This window comes from Lemur catta, chromosome 14 (genome assembly GCF_020740605.2).
Source record: "Lemur catta isolate mLemCat1 chromosome 14, mLemCat1.pri, whole genome shotgun sequence".
Classification (NCBI taxonomy): domain Eukaryota; kingdom Metazoa; phylum Chordata; class Mammalia; order Primates; family Lemuridae; genus Lemur; species Lemur catta.
The window spans coordinates 31772912-31797165 of NC_059141.1; the positions used below are offsets into that span (position 1 = coordinate 31772912).

At 41.0% G+C, this 24254-nt stretch overlaps 2 protein-coding genes across 2 annotated transcripts in view; one reads left to right on the plus strand and one right to left on the minus strand.

Annotated features, from left to right (window-relative positions):
* The window catches only part of SLC16A12 (solute carrier family 16 member 12), a 74084-nt gene extending 73436 nt beyond the window's left edge, over positions 1-648 (plus strand). The window contains exon 7 of the mRNA XM_045568081.1: positions 570-648. The gene's annotated coding sequence lies outside the window, so the exon portion shown is untranslated. The remainder of the gene's footprint in view (positions 1-569) is intronic.
* Positions 649-14967: 14319 nt separating this feature from the next.
* Positions 14968-21409, minus strand: IFIT5 (interferon induced protein with tetratricopeptide repeats 5). The gene is made up of 2 exons (XM_045567762.1): positions 21357-21409; positions 14968-16627 (listed from the first exon to the last, which is right to left on the minus strand). The coding sequence occupies exons 1-2, from the start codon at positions 21359-21361 to the stop codon at positions 15184-15186; spliced, it is 1449 nt and encodes a 482-aa protein (XP_045423718.1). The 5' UTR covers positions 21362-21409; the 3' UTR covers positions 14968-15183.
* Between the last annotated feature and the right edge of the window lie 2845 nt (positions 21410-24254).

Consider the following 24254-nt stretch of genomic DNA (forward strand, 5'->3'; position numbering starts at 1 on the left):
GGGGTACAATGACTGAATTCAATTGAAAATTTGGATAATGCTTTGAAGTATGTCATGTTACTCAAGATAGTGTATGAATGCTGGGAATATTACTAGCATTTTGCCTGATTATACAAGGGCTGGCCGGAAAGTATCCAGCCATAAATGTCTCCATTTTTCATATTCCGTGGCTGGATACTTTGTGGACAGCCCTCATATTCTCTTAACACCCTAGATAAATTATCCCAACTTCAATAATTTGAATGATGCTATTTTTACCTTTTCTACCAGATTTCATGGGGTCAATAATAACTAATATTAGTAAATAATGTGATTAGTAAGTACATGATACTCTTCCAAGCACTTTACGTAATAAATAACCATCAGTTCATTTTAGAAGTTTCTCTGGAAAATAGAACGTAGTTTTCAGTTGCTCCACGACATTTTTAGGTGATCTGCTTTTTGTCTCAAAATTATAATGGCGGTGCTGGCAATCTATTATTCTTATCCTTACAAATTATTAGGTTTGAGAGTGAGGAAGTAATTGAATTTTCAACTCAACAATATGATTTTGCTGTTGTTTGTTACAGGATGGCTGGTAGATACAACTGGCAGCTACACTGCAGCATTCCTTCTCTGCGGATTTTCAATGATATTTAGTTCCGTGTTGCTTGGCTTTGCTAGACTTGTAAAGAGGATGAAAAAAACCCAGCTGCAGTTTCTTGCCAAAGAATCTGACCCCAAGCTGCAGTTATGGACCAATGGATCAGTGGCTTATTCTATAACGAGAGAATTAGACCAGAAAGACGGGGAATCTGTGGCTACAGCAGTGCCTGGTTACAACTCCACATGATCAATGGCCTTGAGCCTGGGAATCTTCAGGGTTGATTGAGGTGGGGCCAGCAGAGTGCTCACGTTTCTGAAGCATTTTATTTTTGGCAGAGTACTGCCTTCCAAGAAAATTATTGTTATTGTTTTATTAACATATTTATAAGGGAAAATGGCAAATAATAAAGAAAGCTGGACTAGCCCAGAGTTTCCTCATTTGGGATTTGTACTCATAATTGAACTCACATCTTTTGGGCAATGAGCATTGCTCCGTGGGGAATGTAAGGACACCACTGATGTAATTAGCTATCATGGGGGTAATTTCAAGGCATAACTTGGTGACACTGGGCAGAAGCTTTGTCCCAAAGTCTCTGCCCCTCCATTTTCCTCCATTTTCCCCCCTCAGTTAGAAGGTGAATGGAAACATTGACATGTAGGTTTGCTTACCTTGTGCTGTTTGGAGAAGTGGGGTCAGCTTGGGTATGGTAGTGGAGAGTGAAGATGTCAAACCTTTTTCATAGTGGAGTTTTTTTAGGTAGGGTTGTTAAGGAATACTTGAGAGTCCTCAAAAAGCTGATAATTAATATAGAAAGAGACTGTCTTTATTTTTTCCCCTTTAGTCTTCCAGCCAGCCCAGGCCTCTGCCAATGGGTAGGTACCACTTTGAGAATCCAAAGAATCATGGCGTGCCATGGTTGGAATAGATCTTAAAGGGTGACTGGTGAGATCTTCTTTGAAATTGTCCACTGGAAACTGAAAGCTCTTTTCCGAAAACTGTGTCCCAAGTGCTCACCTCTGTTACTATCACATACAATGCGTACTCTCAATTTAGCAGAACAGACCCGACTGCAAGGACAACCTTTCAATCTTACCTGAAATGCTGACGACACCCAAACTTTCCACTGTTTTTCTTCAGAAAGAAATCTCTTATTTAAACTGCAGACACATTCATATTAGGAACAGAAAAATGTCGGCAGTATTCCAATTGGGCGGGAATTAAATTCTTGAGTCAGCAGGTCTCTGGTGAGCATTTTCTTTGCAGATCAGACATTTAAGTTCATCATTACCCAGAACAGGATCTGGGGGAGAGGGTTTATCTGAAAAATATTATCCTAGAGATATTCTAAAGGTGAGATTCCTTCCTCCCAGTGTTAATTCTCGTTCCAGTGTCCACTGCTCTTCATCTCTTTTTGGATAATAATTAGAAACCTAACTCCTTGTATGAGAATAGTTTATTCATTGCCAAATACCCCCCCTTTCTATGGTTTAGGATAATTTCTGAGTCTTCAGATTGAAGGCATGGAGAGAGAAGAGAAAGTCTAGATCTCCCAGTTTGCCTCTAACCATTTCAAGTTCACAGAATTGTAATCCTGAATCCCAAACCATGTCACAGCTATACACAGGTGCAAGTTATGAAATTAATTTTAATTATTCAAGAGTTTAGAGTCCAAATATCACAAAAATATTTTGACCCTGAAGGCTCTTTGATCCACTGTCCCCCAAGAGGCCTTACAAGTATTGGGAGAAAAAACACAGCAATGAGGACGATCCTAGGTCACTGAGCATGCTCAGCAGGGTGCTTGCCTATAACTGGATAATTTCATAAAATCACGCATTAATACATTGCTTTCTGAATGAGATAGTGACTTGATTTGATGGGAGAAAATGATCATTTTTAATAGTTGTTTTCCAAAGAGAAATTTGAATGTTATCTGTTTTCTCTTTACTTGGTTTGAAAATTTAGTTTTGAATCCATTTACTTTGTCATTTGCAATTTTAAGAAATTTGGGAAGTATCTATAAAAAATCAAAGTTCAAATGAAGTTATACATGTTTGGAATAGCACTTTACCTTAAATATGATTGCTTGAATCTTCAAGCCTAGAGATTTTTAAAAATATAAATGTCTATAAACATACTTATACATATTTTTTATTGTGATGATCACAGTAAAATTTTATGTGATTCTGCAATATAATTTCTCTAAAACATTGTAAGTATTTATGAAAAATGAGCACAGTGATCAGAGCTTTTAAAGATTTGTATGAAAACATTTGGGATATTTGACTTTATACATGCCTAAATTTGCATTTTTCTTTCCTTTGTGGAGCAGCATTTTTAGAAAATCAGTAAGAAAAATGTAGATCTTAGAGTCTACCATTTTGTCATCCATACAGAATTTTACTGTTAATGTTCCATGTGCCTATACTGTTGATTTCAAAACTGAGGAATTCATGGGAATGATATATTTTGTGGAATTTAGAACACAATTGTTGTGGGATGATTCTACTTATTAAATATTTCTTAATACCACTGTAAGCTCTACTTTGGAAATGACTGAATAGAAAAGCAGAAGAAATGATCTAACTTTTGTAAATACACTGTACCATTGAGCCCTTTGTTCAGATTGTAATTTCACTAATAGATCAGATATTTATGCTAATATTTTCTTATTTCAAAAGCAAAATAAAACTAGTTTATAGTCATATGTTTGGAAAAACATTTTTCCCTTGGACAAGGGGTTTGGCTTGGATGGTGAGCGGGCCCATCTGGGTCATGCTAAGATGTAGTCCACATTTTAAGATGTGGTAAGTAATCTGATGATTTATAAAAACCCAAACCCTTGATTGAGTACTTTCAATGTGCTGGCTACAGTGCTAGGCACTGCCTACATGTTGTCTCATTCTGTCCCCATAATAACCTATATTATCACCATATTGTAGATATGGAAACGGAGGCACCAGTTCCCACGGCTCAGTGGCCACTGCACTCTAGTGCTTCTCGTGTGAAATCCTGTAAAACTGGGGTGCTGTCTGATGCTGAAGCTTGCGTCCTTCCCTTTGTGCCTGCTCAGATCACAAAGAGTGGATTATGTTTCAATCCTTCTATCAGTGTAGAAGAGAAGATTCTAGACTGGAGATTTGCAACAGTTTTCGCTAGAGATTCTATCAAAACCTCTACACCTAGCAGGCACCTTTGCCAGTGATGATGAAAATAACATCTTTTTGGCACTCACCTGCTTGGTCCCAGTAGGTCTAATTCTGAAATTGTTTAATAAAATGAAATAGTGTGAATACAGGGTAGATACCTGAGTTTCTCTTCTCACACTTGATGGTTTGAGTCTTTTTTAATTTTTTAATATACCAAACAATAGATTTTTGTACCTGTTGTCAAAGCAGCTACCAATGACAGATGACTGAAATTTTGTCCCATAGCACAGAAAAGTGTTTGGCAGGGGGAGTAGGAAATAGTTAAATAATGATAAAAGGACTGACGTTTAAGACAAAATATTATGGAACTTTTCAAACATATACAAAAGTAGAGAGAATACGATAATGAACTTGATATACACGTCCCTCAGCAACTACAATTATCTACCCATTATCCTCCCCCTTGATGACGCAATTTGAAATATATTAACATTTTGACAGCACATGTTTTCCTTCAGCTGCCAGGAAATAACTGAACTTGGCAAGAATCATTTGTTCATGCTAGCAGAGGGCACGTGGTTAGTATCACCTATTAATAAGCCATCATTTAAAAAGCTGATTGCCTTCCCTTTCTTACTATATGGGCTTTGACTATCTGAATTACAGGTTAAAATTTCCTCTTCCTCTCCCCAGGCCCTACAGATCTATCTACCTGAGGCCTAGGGCAGTGTCAAATAAGTGAAAAAGGTGAAAAGGGCTTTTTTCTTCCTCCCTTGACCCAAGAAACTCAAGCCAATGAGAAGGGCTTTTAAAGTCTAGATGAGAGTGATCATTATTCTTCTCATTATTGCTCTTAATTGTTTAAGACTCAGAAGTCTCACGGAGGGGTCTGGGACCTAAGATTGGTCTAAAATTAGATAAAAAGCACTTTGTTTTTGAGGATGGAGTTGACATGAAAAGGCATTAGAGTTAGCACTTTAAATGCAGTCCTCTTAAAGTTTTGCCATCCAAGTGTTTCTTTTGTGATGGCAAGTTAGGTCTTTGCCCACTGACAGATGTAATGATGGGAGAGTTAGAGATTCCGACCCTGGGAAACATGAAGACCTATGCTGCTGCCCGGAGAGAGCTTGTTTTACAACTGGGGCCAGACCAAGGTCTGGATGTGGGTCATGGTGGGGAAGAGGCTGGGAGTGGGGCAGCCTCTCTGTGCGGTTACCTGAGTCCAGCAGACACCTAAGGCTTCTGGACCTCTACATTTGCCATTCCTGTCCAAGGAAAGGTAGAATTCAGATATGACTGTATTTTCTAAAGTTTGAACAGGGAAGGAGAAAGCCTTTTTCAGAACCACAGAACGTACAGGTCTGGTACCAGCATTCAGTACCCACACTGGATCTATGAGGCCATGCAGGGTGCAGTTCCTGCCATTGGGCTATACCCCCTATCCGCTTCCTACACTAGTGAGCAGTTGTTCTGTTAGTTCCTCTAAGTACCAAGCCTCTCTTTCTACCCCTTACTTTGGGCGTTTTGCATATGTTGATCCCTGTGTTTACTTCCTTCTCATCTTTTGTGCCACAGTTTAAATGTCACTGCCCTAGGGAGTCCATTTCTAACCATTGCTCCAATCAAGACTACATATCCTACCCGCTCACTTTCACTCACATTATTCATCCCCATAGCATCCTGCTTTTTTCCCTTCAAAGAACATCTCTTTATTATAATTACATATTAATTTGTGTTAATTTTTAAATTTCACCTGCTCCACAAAGCCACAAGTTTTCTGAAGATAGGGATCATACTTACTTGTTCACCACTGGCTCCAGTGTGTGACACATAGCAGACACCCGATAAATACTTGGTGAATGAATAGATGAGTGGGAAGAACAAATGAACAACTGACTAAAAAACTGCTAAGGAGAATTATAATGTAGCACAAGCTAGGGTGGAGCTGATTGAAGGGTTGAGGTGCAGGTTTGCTTAGATACAAGTTGTCTTGTATCCAGAACAGATAGGACACATTAGATGTTCCCAATTCACTGTGTCTAAATGGGACACCTTGAGAGGTGTCACAAAAAACAGCAGGAGCTCCAGAGCATGGGGTATTATGGGGCAGGTTTGGGAAAGAAAATGGAAGTGGTAAAGAGAAGAGTTGGTAGAAAGAGATTAAATAACTAACACTTTTGACTGAGACCTGAATGTAAAATTGATACTACTATGTTCAACCCAGACAGGCTTAATTTAATAGCTGTTGTGCACAAATGAATGGAAACCCTGGGGGAAGGGGCAGTGCTTACACAAGGGAGCCCTGGAATGTTGGGAAAAGGTGGATGGCACATGCCCCAAACATGAAAAGATGGGGTTTCAGTTACACGCAGCACACAAGCTGCTTTTACACAAAATTTCTATGCCAGAGTTTGGCCAGGTACAGGAGAAGGCCCTGACTGGAGTCATTTTTCCTGGCCAGTCCTATGGCTGGCTCCTAAATCGCAGGGAATTACTGAAAATTAGATAGCATGCTGGCAGACATTTTTAAGTGTTGGTGAGAAGAGTTAGTCAACCAACAACTATTTTTTAAGCATCTCTTTTGAATCTGGCACCACATTATATATAGTGGGGAATTAAAAATACACCTAGCACTGCCTCCATGATCTCGAGTTTACTGCCTAATTAGTAAATTGAAACTAACTCAGGTAAGGACAACACCAATAAGTTACTAAATATTTACCTGAGGCTAAGAGCGTGGGTACTCCAGGGATTAGGAGAGGAAGAATTCCTTATGGGCTGGAGATATTTGAAGTGGTTTTGGGGAATCTGAAGATGGGATTGAACAGGTTGGAATCAGCTCCTACTCTTTTCAGGGCAAGGCTGGGTGTAGGGAAGGGGATGAGGGGCATTTGCTTTGTGTGACAACTTGAGGCTCCAGCAGACACTTCCGGCCAATGCAGAATCAAGCACAAATTGATATAAATGTTCTGGTGAGGTTGTCCAGAAGGGTGTCTGGAACTTTTGGGGATTGCTGGGATTTGGGGGTTGCATTTGCCTTCTCTAAGTTGAAAGCAGACAATTTCAGGCCATGAGGCTATACTTCAATATTTATCCCTCAGCCAACTGTAAAAAAGGTCATTTGTCAATTGGCTTAAAAAGCATTTTAAAATTGACATATTATGCAGCACTGCCATCTGCTGGAATTAGTGAGAACACCTCCCAGAAGGAAGTGGTGTCTCCAATCGTTCAACTCCACCAGGCAGGCCTTAGCACAGACTCTCAAGTTTGTTATTGTTTCCTCCTCTTCCAACCCCCAAACCCCTGCTTGTTACCCATCCTACACTTATCTTCTTCCTTTTTCAAGTACAAATACAGGAGTGAAGATGCAGTGTTGCATTTTTCAGCTTTTGGTTGCCTATGTCAGCTCTCTATGTGGAGTCCCAAAGTTAATATGAATGATGATTTTGATTGGCTTCACTAGGGACAGCCATTGGTAACATTTTAACGTAAAAAAAAAAAAAAAATTTTTTTTTTTGGAGTTTTCTGCCTTTACATGGAAACTGGATTGCCGTCCTGGGTCTCATTCTTATGCCCCGTTGTGAACTCTACTAATGATTTGATGTGAGTTGATAAAGAATTATGTTAAAATGTGAGACACAGAATCTCAAACATATATCAGACGTCAAATATTGAAAAATGTTGAAACCAAATGATATAGAAGAGTGGATTCTGTATCAATTTGAAAACTTAAAACATCATATTATATTATACACAAATTATGACAAGTTTAGCACTTGAATCTACTTTAACATGTGTGATTATATGAAACTGTGAGGGCATACTATTTACTTATAACGACGATTGCCTTCAAAGAAGAGTGGATCATATTAAAATGAAAGATTCTTCTGTTGAACTAAGCAACCTGATGAATTCGGTTATGCATAGTTGGAGCTGTGAGTACGAGGCTAAGAGGGAGAAATGAATTGCTCTGCTGAAGAAAAATGGTGAAATTGTTTCTTGTGTCAGAGGAAGAAGAGGGGACACAGGGAAAGAGGCAAGGTCCAGAATCATGGCCAGAAGCAGGAATATCAGACATGGTTGAGGGTCGTTGCTTCTCTCTTCTCTCTCTCTCCTCCCTCTATCCCTTTCCCTCTGTTTCCTTCTTTCTTTCTCCCCTCTCCCAATCTCCCAGGACAAAAGACTGGGTGTTCTGGCTTCTAATTGTTAACTGGTTCTTCAGTCTTCCAAAGTAGGTTGCTTCATTTTTTTGAGGAATTGATTCCAACTCTCTGAATCCTAAAATCCAACTCCTGAGACAAATGCCTCCTTTAGACTGAGTCCCATGATTTCTTAGGCCATTCTCCCCAGGGGTTTAGAGTAGCTTTTAATCCCAGCGTCAAAGGCAGATGTGAACAACTAGTTCCCTTTCATATTTCCTTCCAGGGGGTTTTGGGACTCTGTGCACAACAGTCTGGTGACCTATGATTGTAGAAGCGTCTGAGCTCCGTGTAATCCTCTAGAAGAGCTATCCCCAACCTTTTTGGCACCAGGGACTGGTTTCATGGAAGACAGTTTTTCCAGGGAAGGGGAGTGTGGGTGGGATAAGGGGAGGGGGCGGAGCTCAGGCGGTGATAGGAGCAATGGGGAGCAGCTGTAAATACTGATGAAACTTCACTCGCTCCCTCGCTGCTCACCCACTGCTGTGTGGCCCGGTTCCTAAGTTGCACGGAAGACAATTTTTCCACGGATAGGAGGTGGGTGGCGGGGAGGGTAGGGGAGTGGGAGCTCAGGCGGTGATGCATGGCTGGCTGGGTTCCTAACAGGCCACGGACTGGTACAGGGTCATGGCCCTGGGTTTGGGGATAGCAGCTCCAGAATCTCCTACAGCCTCTGTAAAGATTTGTTCCTATCTTGCCGCAGCCTTCATTTCAAATTTTAAGACTATTTAGAAAATGTTACATAGTATTAATAGTTAAATGATAGATTCTAGAACCCTCAAGGTTTGAACCCTTTTTCCACCTCTTGGTAGGTATGTGACCTTGGGCTAACTTAATGTCTCGAAATTCCAATTACTCATGTGCAAAAGGAAATAATTAAAATCCCTATTTAAAGCAGTTTTATAAGGATTTTATAACCATAATACATGTATTACACCTGGAACAGCACCTGGCAGATATTATGAGTTAACTATGATATTCAATGTGTTGCTAGAGTCAAGATAGAACACTAGATCGTGTTCTTGGATAATATTCTATCCAAGTATTCAATCTAAGTGGCATCAATCTATGCTTGCCCTTCAGAGTTTGTTATCTGTGTGGCACCTGTGTGTTCCCAGAAGGTATGTTTTTCCTAAAGCTTACACATGTCACCGTTATTATTTCTTCTCTTTTCTTTCTTTTTGAGGTAGAGTCTCCCTCTGTTGCCCCAGCCTCCCGAGTAGCTGGGACTACAGGCATGTGCCACCATGTGTGGCTAATTTTTCTGTTTTTTGTAGAGACTGGGTCTTGCTCTTGCTCAGGCTGATTTCAAACTCCTGAGCTCAAGCAATACTCCTACCTCAGCCTCTCAGAGTGTTAGGATTACAGGTGTGAGCCGCACCCAGCCTCACCTTCATTATTTCTTTAGTTACTCTACTTAGGTGCCATCATGAAGGGAGGTATTGAGAATTCTAGTTCATTACTTATAGAGGAACCCCATTGGTTCAGAGCAGTTATGGGAGTATATACATGGCATTTCTGTGCATGTTTCTAGTAATTAGATGCTGTTTTTTTCCTTCACTTAAAGTGAAATACAATAAAATGTTTAATGAACAAATTTATCTTAATAAATATGAAACTGCCAGAGGAGGTAGTTGTGGTTGGGGTGGGATCCATTGTGTGTAGCTTGATCTCAGGAAAAGAGGAAGCTAAGAAAGAGAAGAAACCACATCTCAATGATGCAGGGAACCTTGGCTCAGAGCGGATGTGGAGAGGAATGGGGAGGCTGGAGTCCTGGGAGGGAAGGGGGAGTAGGGGAGATGAGGCAGTGTACAGCAGAAAGCTCAGTGATATGCTTGCTTTAAATTAACTGTACACTTGCTGTGTTGTTCTGTGGGGAGGGAAAGAGGAAGAAAGTCAGTTTTGTGGGCTACTCTAACCTGTAACGAACGAGTGCCTATGGTGTGCTTATAATGCTGTTTCTTGATCTATTTAATATAGACTTTATTGATTCCTGCGATGTTAAGTTAGGATTTACTTATTGAACTTGAAGTATTCCCATCACAATTCCTTCTATGTTTCAACAGTTATGACTCAATTTTTACCTACTTTATCAATAGTTTTATAATTTACAATAACATATTTAAAACTTAATTCTTACGCCATCAAGTTTTAACTGTATCTCTTGACTTCTCCCTTTGTAAGATGAGGTTTTATGTCTCTACCTTTCTGCTATGGTTTGAATGGTGGTTTTTTTTTTTTTTTTGGAGACAGAGTCGGGTTCTGTTGCCCAGGCTAAAGTGCTGTGGCATCATCATAGCTCACTGCAACCTCAAACTCCTGGGCTCAAAGGATCTTCCTGCCTCAGCCTCCAGAGTAGCTGGGACTACAGGCATGTGCCACCAATGCCTGGCTAATTTTTCTGTTTTTTGTAGAAAAAATAGAACTGGTCTACAACTCTTGGTCTCAAACTGCTGGCCTCAAGGGATCTTCCCTCACCTCAGTATCCCCAAATGCTAGGATTACAGGAGTGAGCTTGTGCCCAGCCTGGCTTGAATGTTTTTGTCCCCTCCAAATTCATATGTTAGAAATTTAATCCCCAGTGCAACAGAATTGAGAGGCAAGGTCTAATGGGAGGTGTTTCTAAGGGATTAATGCCCTTATGAAAAGGGCTTGCAGGAGTGAATTCTCTCTCTGCTCTTCCGTCATGTGAGGAACAGGGTTCCTTCCCTCTGGAGGATGCAGTGTTCAAGGTGCCATCTTGGAAGTGGAGACCAAGTCCTCACCAAACACTAAACCTGCCAGCGCCTTCATCTTGGACTTCTCTAGAAATGTGAGAAATAAATTTCTGTTCTTTATAGGTTACTCAGTCTCAGGTATTCCATTATAGAAGCACAAAACACACTACGACACCTTCCCTTACCTCTTTTCCAACTAAAATATTATCAAGGTAAGAAAGATTTACATTTGTTTATAACAGATCATAATTACTGATCCCAAAAATTGAAGAATAAATGGCATTTATACTATGGAAATGTGACTTACCCTACAGCCAATTAGAGTCCTCTAATTGCATTTCTTTCACTAGGTATGTCAGTTTCATTCAAGATAAGATTGAATATGTAAGAAATTTATTAGGAGAAATACCTGTGAGAGAAAACGGGAAGAGAGCAGCGAGAGGCTGGGAGAGTCATCTCACTATGATGCAGGTCTGATCCCATATGTAGGAGAGAGAGAAGGAAGAAAAGTTGGGTGGTTGCTTCTTAGGTTATAGTATAGCTTTAAGAAAAATTTGGCAAGGCTGGTGGGGAGTCCTTGAGCCCAAGTTGCCTGTCAGAGTTCTGCATCTCCCAGAAAGGAGCCTGACTTAGTATCCCTGCCATGCTGGGAAGCACAGCCTCAGTGCAAATATAATGATGGATTTCAGTGTGTAGCAGATGGGATCCTCAATCAATTATAATCCTGGTAGCTAGAGACCTAAGAAGTGCTTATGTCCACCACATTAGGGTTACAATGGTATTATCCCTGAACTTCTCAAAGGAGACTGTTCTGATTGTCAAGGCCAAAATGCATTCTCATTTCTTATAATTCACCAATTATATAAAAGCATGCCACATTTTTATATTTCTGTCATGTTCTTCAATCTCAACAGTAAACATTATCCACAAAAGAACAATCCTTGGGCCTGCCTGTGTTGTGGTTGATGTCATGTAGGCATATGCACATCATGGCTGGATAGACTCCGTCAATTAAGGTTAAACCTGGTGTAACAAACGTTATCAATTACAGGTAGAAACGCTGTCAAATGGGAGAGAATTCTACTGAACCAGGAGCCAGGAGAAAAAATTACAGTCCACAGATTAGCTGTGAAATCTTAATAAGTCACATTACCAGTCCAAGTCCCAATTTTCACATCAATCAAGTAGGCTGGAGCACGCATTGTCTTAGGATCCTCCTGGTTCTAAAGTTCTGTGAGTCCACAAGATTGTTCTTCAACTGAGGTAATCTGCATTGTGGACTCAATCTAGAAAGGAATAGTGACTGCTTATGTTGTCTGTGAAACTCTGGCTGATGGCATATGATCAACTGCTAAGACTACCTCTGCACCCAGAGGACAGAAAATATCTTTAAAAGCACCATTACTCTGAAGCCAGTTTTCCTGTCAGTTGATTTATCATTTGTTGGAAGGGGTTTTCTTAGCTTTTGTGAGGTGGGGAGAAGAGCTTAGGTGCTGAGATTTGGAGAGGAGGCACTTCTGTACCTGATGGGCCAAATTACCCTGAAGGGCAATCACAGCCACTTCCCTAGGCATATTTTTAGGTTTGTCTAATACGCAAGGAAAAGAACTAGGGCCTGGCATCATAACATTTTACCAAGCTTGACAGAATGAGTTTATCTGACTAGTAGGATTTGGACCTATTTCAGAGGCTTTGAGTCATTTAGGGCAACTTTCAGAGTTGAGGGTAGGATACCACGCAATTCAACTCAAGCAACTTTTATTGGGCCTATTATATGTCAAGTATTATATATGATGAGGGATTCAAATGCAAACCAGATATTCAATGAATTTTAGGATCTCTTGGCTTAAGCCAATTAGTCTAATTAATTTTATTCCATTTATATTTTTCACGTCGTAGATCGAAGGCTCTCAAACTTTGCTGTGCAGTTGTTTCACCTGGGAAACTTAAAAATCATGAGTCCCGGACCCGACCCCATGCCAATTAAGTCATCCTCTCAGGGGTGGGACCTAGATATCCATGTTTTGTTTTTTTAACTCGTTAGGTGATTCCAGTGTGCAGCCAAGTTTAAGGAACAATTTTATAGACCCTTACTATTCAAAAAGGAAGTCAGAAGAACAGCAACATCATCACCAGCGAGCTTGTTTACAGTGAAGACTCTCAGGCCCCTTGTGAAACCTACTGAATCAGAAACTGCCTTGTAACAAGATTCCCACGATTTGCATGCACATTAAAGTCTGAGAAGCAGTGGTACACCATGTTTCCCAAAGACTTGTTCTGTTTATGAGAACAGCTCTTGTCTGCTTGTTTCTAAGAACAGATGAATTGATGAAGCAAATAATCTTTTTTATGATTCACTGTCTGAATGACTCCTGAATGTGAATTTTCTGAATTATATGGCAAGTGCTGGCATTATGTAATTTCATGTTGGAGAAACAACCTGCTTTACTAGTTAATAAACTAAAATATTTGAAAAGAACAAAAGCTTCTACTGATAGGTCAGGACTTCAGTCTTGACTTTCTGAAATTCTTGAGTAAAGATCATTCCTTTCCCTGCTTTTCCTTCTTAAACATATGAAACAAAATAAACAAAAACAGCAGAGAATTAAGTAAAACAAAACATTTAAAAAATTTAATACATGAGATACACTGTAGTATATACATATGTTTGAATATGCACAGAAAAAAGATCTGGAAGGATACATATCAAATTGTTAACAGTTTACCTTGGGGGTGTAGAATTAGGGTAGAGTGAAGGGAGCTCTCTTATTTTGAAATTCATATACTTCTGTACTTTTTGAAATTTTGCAATGAGAATTTTTTACCTTTATAATAATCAAAACCATAACAAAGATTTCAAAGATAAATATAGTAACAAATACACACACACAATAATTTTAAGAGGTACACTGGAGGAATGGAGAATTAAACCACATGGCACACTTTTCCACTAATACTGTGGTGGCACTTAATTGTGTAGTCTATGATCAAAGAAACAATGTTACAGAAGCCATATTTAGCAACACTACAATTTAAAAAGTCCCCTTGGATAAGAGCCCTCAAGCAATGACCCCTCAATATGGATATTAAAATGGAAGGCAGAGCTTAATTATTTCTGAAGGGTCTACAGGAAAAAATGACAATCTGAAAACTTCAGACAAAAAGAAACAGTTAACCAAAGGCCAGAAATTGGGGGTATGAAAACACTACCCAGTCTAGACTCAAAACTAATACACTAAAATCTTGGTAATCTAGGGATGTAGATTAGGGACATCTACTTTATCCATTTGTTTGTCATTTCTTCCAATTTCTCAATTGGTCTGCTATCTCAATGATTTTAATGTAAAAATACTGCAATTTTAATTGGAAGGAATAAAATTAATTCCATCTAGATTCAGTGTCGATTTACTTTTCTATTAATAGGAAAAAAACAGACAAATTTGAGACTAATGATTTCCCATTATTCATTTTTTTCCTCCTAATTATTTCTAGCTCCTTAATAAACATTTTAGAAGATGAAACTTCTGATTTCTCACGGATCCCTGAAGTTCTATATTATTTAAAATTTGAGGAAATCATCTCCTGTTCTAGTTTTTTCTTCTTGTAATGAAGTCACCAGAGGTGACAAACTTTTCATTATTATGAACTTTTTTTTCCAACAAAGAAGATTCTTCAGATGACCATCAGGTTGACAGTTAAATACCCTCATCAAAATCAAAACACTTGTAAATGGAAAGTTCTGTCTTTTGCAAGCTGCACTGTTAAGAGCTTAACTCATAATTTTGTACTCCTGAGTGTTCCTGACATAGGTATCAAAGGTTTATGTAGGATTATATACAATACATAATTAGGCCGGGCGCAGTGGCTCACGCCTGTAATCCTAGCACTCTGGGAGGCCGAGGCGGGTGGATCGCTTGAGGTCAGGAGTTCGAGACCAGCCTGAGCAAGAGCGAGACCCCGTCTCTACTAAACATAGAAAGAAACTATATGGACAGCTAAAAATATATATAGAAAAATTAGCCGGGCATGGTGGCAAATGCCTGTAGTCCCAGCTACTCGGGAGGCTGAGGCAGGAAGATTGCCTGAGCCCAGGAGTCTGAGGTTGCTGTGAGCTAGGCTGACGCCACGGCACTCTAGCCCTGGCAACAGAGTAAGACTCTGTCTCAAAAAAAGAAAAAAAAAAAAAAACATAATTAAGATGGGAGATTTGCCAAAATTTAATCTGAAAATTATTATAAATAGTAGAGATAAAGGGTATAAAGTGATAATGACCATACCAGTTTTAAAAGTTACAATAGCTGGAATGTTGCTATTTCTCAATGGATTACAGTATTTTAATGAAAAATAAAGGAGAAAGAAAACAGCAAAGGATTCATGACAGTGTATATAAAGTATTTAAACACAATGCCTGCTACACCATAACCATCAATACACACTGGGTCTGTAATGAACAATGGATTAAAACAATAAACAAAAATAGAAGAACCCGAAATGGAGGGAAAAGCTTAGACCTAATTTCCTAGAGGATGCCTTTAAATGGAAAGTCGAAGCTCACACAGAGCAGTAAGGAATTCTGCGTTTTCTGGATCTATCTTTTGGGCCCTCTCATAGTACTCAGCAGCTTGCCTCTTTTCTCCCTCGAGCTTGTAAACAAACCCCAGGGCACTTAAACTCTGCACGTCTAAAGCATTGTAACAAAGTCTCTTGGTAGCCAATTTCTTCAGAGCACTTGTCAGTTTGGTACGGAGGGAAGACCTGTCTTTGACTTTTAAAGCTTCTAAATAATGATGGATGGCAGTATTTTCTGATTTACAGTGAAATTCCTGAAAGCGGCCATAGTGATAGTGGATCTGATGTTTGTGATCGTCGGTTATGTTCCCCAGACGAAGGGCTTTCTGGAAAATGTCCTCAGCATTGCTATACTGGCCTCCCTCAGCATACATGTTGGCCAGGTCTGTGTAGGCAAATGCAAACATAGAGTCTCGCTCCACAGCTGCCTTGAAATGAAATATAGCAGATGTGATCAGCTCATCGACCTTCAGTTTATCCTTTCCTTTGGGTCTGTTGCGTGTGGCCTTCTTGATTTGGATCATTTGTGCCCTGTAGCAAAGTCCCATCTGGTGATGCAGGAAAGAAGAGGTTGGTGTTGCTTCCAAGGCCTTTTTTAAAAGTTCAAGAGCTTTGTCCCAGGAATTTTTTCTCCTATAGAATTTGGCTGCATAACGAAGGACATAAGGCTGGGATGATATTTGGTCCAGGATTTCTTCAATATACTTTTCCCCTTCAGCTTCTGCGTGTACATCTTGAAGTTTCAGTGCCAGAAAAACCTTAATGTAGGAGTTATCTGGGTTCAGGGTGACAGCCTTCCTCAGAGGCCCCAGGGAAAAGCTCTTTATAGACCCTTCTCTGTCAGAATCATCCAGCCGATACACCGTGATAGCATAACCAATGTTAAATTCTGGATTGTCAGGTTCCACTTCCAAAGCCTTCTCAAAGGCTGTTTTAGCCTTTTGGTAATACTTTCCTCCAAATTTCAAAAGTGCCCACCCTTTCTCACAGTCAATCTCAGGACGCTCCAACCTGTAGTCAAAAGGACTGGACAATTTCCTGCAGACGTTCCCTACCTTGTCTATATACTTCTGAGCTTCTCCAAGCTGGTCCATGTGGTAATACACCCAGGCATAGTTTCCCCAAGTGACCAAACTTCGTATTTCCTCTTCGTCTGAGTGTTCTCGCCGGATTATTTCTTCTGCTTGTTCCAAGCACCCTACAGCATCTTTATTTTGGCCTTTTAGGTGCTTCACATAGGCCAGTAGGTTATAAAGAGCAAGTCTGGATTTTGTGGTAAGAAATTCAAGCTGTTGCCCAATTGTATCTTCCACATCAAACAGATCAATGTCTTCCTTAAGTAAATTCCACGTAAAGTGACATTCTAACTCCGACAGAATGGCCTTCAAAGCGTCCTTAGGAATTCCACTGTCAAAGATAAAATCTTTTTTAGTTTTTGAAGAAATAAAAAAATAATAATAATTTTCTAAGCTTTAAATGCTGTTCTTTGCATAACAACCAATTTTATCCCTTATTTGATCTTAGAGTTAAAGCACTAGGTTCCCACAACTTTATACTAGAGTTTCTTCTCTATATAGTTATGTCCTAGAAATATTTCACTTAAATTCTCACTATTTATTGCAAAACCAGTTTTGGAGAGATGACAGGGCTTTCTATGTTATAGGGTATCTATTTCCTTTTGTTCGTCACTAGGCCCTTGAAAATTAGGAATAAATATATACATATTCAATAATTAACATAAAATTCTGTACTATGAGTAGTAAAGGGAGAGAAAAAGAGAAGGTGAGAAATAAGAAAAACAAGTGCACTGAAGAGGACACAGAAGACACACAAATACATATCATTTTTGCAGAGAAAGAAAGAGGGAAAGAAAGACAGACTCCTACAGAGAACAGGCACAGGAACAGGTATACAAAGAGAAGGGGAAAAGCTTATGTTTGAGATAGGCAAAAGGAGAGTAATGGAGATTTAGAGGAAGACGGGGAAAAGAAAAAAGGAAGGTTTTAATGTGAGTGCCACATCCTTCTGACTCCAGGGATTGTGGGCAACAATAAAGGCTAACATCTATCATTAACTTATTCTTTTCCCTTCACTTCAAGAAATATTTGTTGAATGCCCTATGTGCCAGGCACAGTGTAATTTCTGCAGAGCCCATTGGAGACACTGTCATGAAGTTTATGTTATAAGGAAATAGTCAATTACAACTCAGAGTTCCAGTAAAGTACTATGGAAGCAACCCAGGAAGGATAGAGTCCAGTGTTACGGACATCTGTGGCTTTTACTTGGCTTGGATCTCTTTCGGTTTTCGTTTGTTAAAACATCTTTCTCTGACATCTAGTCACGATGGCAAAGGAAAGAAAAAAAAAATCTTTATCTCCCTACTCTTAGTCCATCGAATTTGAGAGGTGCTGTTTACCCTCACCCCAGTCTGTGGGAAGGCACAAGATATCCCAGTCATTCGCTGGTCCCAGTGATTTATTCAGATAGTCCAGTCAAAATTTAATTTTGCCGAAGTTGGACTTTGCTGGAACTCTCTTCCCTTTATAAATTTTAACCTGGTAGGATATAAGTTTGGAGTTGCTAGTAGTCATCTTTCCAAACCCTTGGAAAGAGCCTGCTTGAGAAAGAATCTAACACAGAGGAAAGCAAAACTTAAGATAGGAAGGGAGAGAGATTGCTAATGATACTAAGTACCTAGATCCAGTCTTGCCTGTATCACCTTGTCTACCCCTGAATTTCTATTTACTTAATCAAATAATCTTCCTCTCTCTCTGCTTCCACCAGTTTGAACTGGGTTTCTACTGTCTGCAACCAACATAGTCCCAATTAATATACCTAATTTTATTTGTTTTGCTGAAGGTAGTGATGATATAGTCAGGCAAGACTTTCTAAGCCTGCCACTGGCCATAATTAAAGGTCACAAGAAATGTACAGAAAAAAATTACTTAAGGCCCCCCTCAACAGAGGGAAATGCTCTAATTATGAGTTGAAAAGTCCTCTTATGTGTATGCTGTGTGGGTGTGTGTATATTTCCCTTTCTGCTGCATAGAGGACCTTCTTCTTGTATGTACAATATAAATGTGTATGGGTAACTGCAGTAATATTTCTATCAATAAACATTTATTGATCACTTCATGTCACACATGCCAGGAACTATTTTATTATAGTGGACAAAGCACTCGTTCACTAACAAGAAAGAAAAAGGTCTTTTCTTCATGGTAATTTCATTCTGGGAGAGGGTGCGAGGGGAGTTGACAGAAAATAAACATGTAAACAAATAAATGGACAGCATAATTCCTGATAGTATTAAGTGCTAAGCACTAAAACAATAACAACAAAAACAGCATAATGGGATTGAGTGGTGGTGGTGGTGGGCAGCGGGTACTTTAGTTATGGTTGGCAGGAAATAGCCCTTGTAAGAAGGGGCAATTGAAGGAAGGAGGCAATCATAAAAGATCTGGGGGCAGACTGGTCTAAGCCAGTGCTTCTTAACCAAGGCAATTTTGCCCCCCACTGCCCCACAGGACATTTGGTAATGTCTAGAGACAATTTTGGTTGTCACCACTGGAGGACTGCTACTGGCAATGAAGAAAATTCTGGAGATGTGAGAGTGAAGTTAGTACCAGGGAGTCACTGCCATACAGATGAACTTGAACACTATGAGACCCAGAATGAGATTACCTAAGGAGTGGCCATAGATAAAGAAGGTCACAAACTAAGCTGTAAGACACTCCAGGTCAACAGAGTAGAAGGATCAGGAAAGGCGGCCAAGAAAGAATATTCAGTGAGGAAGTAAGAAAACCAAGAAACCTGGTATAATCGTAATGGAAGCCTAAGGAAGTATTTATTTCAAGAAAGAGATGGACATTCAACATGTAAAATGATTTTAAGAGGTGGAGAAAATGAGGACAGAGAAGAGACTGTTGTTTTGGCACGAAAGTTGTGAGGGACCTTGATACAATGTGCCTTTCACGGGATAATTCTTTATCCTGGTGGACAGCCTAATGCCTAAGTGTCTGTGACCAGGAGCCCTTCTCACAGGAAACTTACTGCATTTTTTATATCTTTAGAGATGCTTAGATACACAAATATTTACCAGTGTGTTACAACTGCCTGATCGTGCAGTATAGAAACATGCTGTACAGGTTTGCAGGATAGGAGCGAGATGGGCTGTACCGTATACCCTAGGTGTATAGGAGGCCATGCCATTTAGGTTTGTGTAAGCATACTCTGTGACGTTTGCAAGATGACAAAATCACCTTACCAACGCATTTATATTCCCATAGTTAAGTGATACAGGACTGTAAATATTGCTGAATGAATGCATGCAGTTATACACTGCCAGCTCCTGGTAGGTACAGCCCAGAGGTACAGGAATGGATAAAAAGCACCTGAAGTCCAGATAAGTGAATTCCTGCCAGTTCCTTTCCTCTTACTAATGTCTCCTAACTTTCTCCCATTTCAGTAGTTCCTGTTCCACTTGTTCTATATCTTGGTATGTTCTCTGTCTGGCTTCAAGTTTGGATTTTGAAAGTAGGTTTCGAATTGTTTCCTGTGATCCTGACTGGGAAACCTGGTAGGGATGTCCCTTGGTAATTGTTTCCTTTCTCTTGTGTAACTGTGCCAAAGGCATGGGTAAGAAATGACATTCCCTTATAGCCTGCCCAAATCCATGACAACAGGACCTTAATGGCTCTCTGTCCATCATAAAGTGAAACAAAAAACATCTGCCTCTGTTCTGAAGGTTGATACCAGCGAATGTGGCTGTGAGATCTCAAAAGGACATTCAATCAGGCACTGAAGTGCTTTGCCCAGGCTCTATGGAATTTATGCACAACTGGACACCATAAGAAGTTTTACTATTTAAACTTTGTCTATTTAATTTTTTAACTTTGTTTCTGGGAAGCTGAGAGAGGCTATTGTGTCTGAAGAGGCACCTTTTATCTTTAGATAATTCTGTTCTTTTGCTAGGAAGAAGCAGTCTTTAATTGTCCCTGGGAGACAGTCCCCAATGGGCCCAAACCCTCTTTCATCCCGTCCTGGTACATACAGTGTACCCCATCCCCTTTTCCTAGTTGTTTCTCCAAGCCCCTTCCTGATAGCTCCCTCCTTTCTTACAAATGTTACATTTCTTTTTAACTTATAAAAATAATAATGGTTAACATTTACTGCGCAAATGTTATATGCTAAGCAGTCAATTAACCCTTTCCACAGTCCCCAGAGATGGATGCCATTCATTTTTACAGAAAAGAAACAGACTAACAGAGTTTAAGAAACTTTGCTTTGGGTCACCAGCTAGTAGGCGTTCAGGGTCAGGATTTGGAACAAAGGACTATCTGCTTTTAGAGCCCAAGATCTTAATCTTTCATTCCTCAACTGATTAAATGCGGGTGGTTCACTACTAACCGCGAGCAGGGCAGGGTGCTAGCCCCGGGGGATACAAAATGGGTAAGAAACAGACCCCACCGTGCTAAATTAGTCAAGGAGGCAGATAAAGAAATTCTCATAAAATAAGGGATCGGGTGGCACGCTGACAATCTGTACGTGGCACAAAGGCAGCTCCCGGGAAAAAAGGAATTCAGACCGCCAAATTAGAAAGGTGGAGCGGCAGCGGCAGGCATGTGCGACGCCCGGAGGGCTGGGGGACGCCGCGTGTGCCAGGCCGAGGGAGGCCGCGCCAGGCGGGGCACGCGACGGGCCGGGGCCACCCGGAGCCCCGCAGCCGCCGCCCGGAATGGCCGGGAGCCTCCCCGGCGGGAGAGGGGGGCGCCGCGGGCGCTGGCGAGCTCGCCCCGAGCCGGCGGCCGCGAACCAAACACGGTCACCGCCGCCGGACAGGCCTCTGGGGGGCGTCGCCCGGCCGCACGGCCCGACGGCTGTGGCCGCAGTCGCTCGGGACGGGACGGGACCTTCGGGAAGCGTCCGCCCGGCCACCCGCCCCGCCAGGCCCGACTTCAGCCGCCCGGACAGGGCAGGGCTCCCGGGGAGGGTCCCAGGCGCTGCCGCCCGGCTGCCGGCGCGAGGGGCTAGGCCACGTGAAGGGCCGCAGCCCTGCGCTGCAAACGAATACAAGAACACCGGTTGGCAGCACTGGCCGACGCAGGGCTTGGACGGGTAGGCGGAGAAGAGCCCTTACCTCATGGCGGGCGGTCCCTGCCGGCCGGCGGCGGCGCGCTCTCCCCGCGCTCTCCCGGCGCTCCCCCCAGGCCGGCACCGCGGCTGCCGCGCGGCGTCCCGGCGGCGTGCGTGTGCGCGTGCGCGCTGCGGCCAGGCCCCGCGGGCTGGGACCCGGCCCCGCCGGCGCCTTTGTTAGAGGAGGGGCCCGAGCAGGAAAAGGAAACTAGAAAGTGAATCTGACCCGCGAGCGTTCCGAGGCCGGCTCGGGAAACCTAAACTCAACGCAAGAGCGGAGGAGCCGCGAGCGGAGCCCAGGATCCCTCGGAGCTGAATTTGCAGCGGGGCCTCTGCCCTTTGGTCTCGGCTCTCCGCTGCCTCTCTGAGTCTGCGTGCTGCCTGGTTACCTCTTGTTTTCTTTTTAAATGAAAACGACGGGATATTGTTCGGCACTGTTTAAGTGTAGCAGTGATGCTCTTTCCACTTTTCTGTATCCTAAGTGGAAACTGATTTCACTGCTTCCATTCCAGTCTTGATTCAACAAGCAACGCGGCAATGCTGGACACCTATGCTATTATTTGTGTTCGGTATATTTAAAATAGAGAAATTGTGGGCTCAAATATATGTACATCTTAAGTTTTGATGGATATTGCCAAATAGCTTTACAAAGAGGTTTTATACACTCCTACCCACAACTGTAGGCGAATGCTTTTCTTCCACACCCTTGCCAATGGTGCTTTTTGTAATAAGGTACCAATAAAGATGGCGGTGGTTTTGGAAATCTAAGCAGAAAATGCCAAATACCCATACATTAAAATTTTTGCCCCTCCGAATTCAGTTATTCATTCATTCAGCAAATTTTACTGAACCCCTGTAAGAGCCAGATCTTGTTCAAATTACTGTCAATATAGCAATAAAGAAAACAGACAAAGGCCTTAGTGAGTTAATGTCGTATTCAAAACCTCAATATTCTGTCCGTTATACATCATTTGCATTGATTTTGAATTTTTAAAAACATATTGCAGTAAGATATTGTCTATCTTGGTCACTGAGCTTCTGGCACCCCTAACCCCTAAATCTTACAGCCTGAGACCAGTGCCTCACCTAAGGCGATCACTTTTAACAGCTTTTTACAGCCATACTGTGTCATACAGAAACCATTAGTCACATGTGGCTATTGAGGACCTGAATTTTTAGTCTAACTTTAAAAACTGGTAATTAAGTTAATAGAAAACTTAAAAGAATATTGGGGAAAACTTAGATACAACAAATCTACTTTTTTTTAGTTGCAAATTTTATGAAATATAAGCACAGATCAAGTATTCCTAATGAAAATTTAGCATTCAGTTTGTGATGTGCACTGTCCTATCTTCTCAAGGACAATGGATGAAATCAGTATCTACTGAAAGGAGCAAAAATGTTAAATAATTGATGCACAATGGATTGGGAGCCTCAAATTTGGGGATTTTCTTGTGATGCTCTGTGCTAGTGGCCTCCCTACAAAGATGCCCATGTCTTAATCCCCACAACCTGTGAACATGTTATTTAATACTTTACATAGCAAAAGGGACTTCACAGATGTTATTAAATTAAGGATCTGGGGATAGGGAGATTATCCTGGATTATCCAGGTGGGCCTATTATAATTGCAAGGGTCCTTATAAAAAAGAGGTAAAGAGAGTCAGAGAAGGCCAGGCACGGTGGCTCACGCCTGTAATACTAGCACTCTGGGAGGCCGAGGTGGGAGGATTGCTCGAGGTCAGGAGTTTGATACCAGCCTGAGCAAGAGCGAGACCGCATCTCTACTAAAAAATAGAAAGAAATTAACTGGACAACTAAAATTATATAGAAAAAAATTAGCCGGGCATGGTGGCGCATGCCTGTAGTCCCAGCTACTCGGGAGGCTGAGGCAGGAGGATCACTTGAGCCCAGGAGTTTGAGGTTGCTGTGAGCTAGGCTGACGCCACAGCACTCTAGCCCTGAGCAACAGAGTGAGACTCTGTCTCAAAAACAAAAAAAAAGAGAGAGTCAGAGAAGAGAAGGCCATCTGAAGAAGGAAGCAGAGAGAGATTTGAAGATGCTCACTGTTGGCTTTGGAGATGGATGAACCAGTCATCAGCCAGGGTGCAGGCAGCCTCTAGAAGCTAGAAAAGGCACAAAAAAGGCTGTCCCCTCAAGCCTCTGGAGGAATGCGTCTGTGTCAGTACCTTGACTTTGGCCCAGACATTTCAGACTTCTGACCTCCAGAATTGTAAGATAATAAACTTGTCAGATTTTAAATCACCAAGTTTGTGGCAATTTGTTACAGCCACAATCAGAAACTAATACATCCTCCCCTAAAACATATATAAGAATGAAAAATCAATGAGATTGCGACTTTATTTTTTTCTTCCAATAATATTATTTGTTGTGCATTACCTTTTAATAAAATGTGATTCTTCTTAATCAAAGATGATGGCTACAGATCGTCTCTCAGATCATTTAGCATTCTTGTCATATTTCTTTGCTAGATCAATATCAGCAAATGACTTGATAAATAGTGTTTCAAATAAAATGGCACAAAATAAGAGAAACTCCTTGCAACAATTTGACACTGAATTACACAAAACATCTTCACAGTGAAAGCTGACCTTTAATTGATTGTGTATTTATTTTACTGTCTGTCTTTCTCACTAGATTGTAAACTGAATGAGGTTTGGTAAAAATGTCCACCTGTTCACCCCAGTGTTTCAGTGGGGTGTTTCACCCAGTTTCAGTGTCTTAGCACTGAAAACTGTTGATAAAATGAATCAATTAAACATTTTAGTGTATATAAGGGTAATGTTTTATTTGCTACAAATCTATCCAACAAGATTTTTTTCTACAGTATAGCATTTATACAAATGGTTTGTTTCTCTCTCACACACATATTCTATATCATT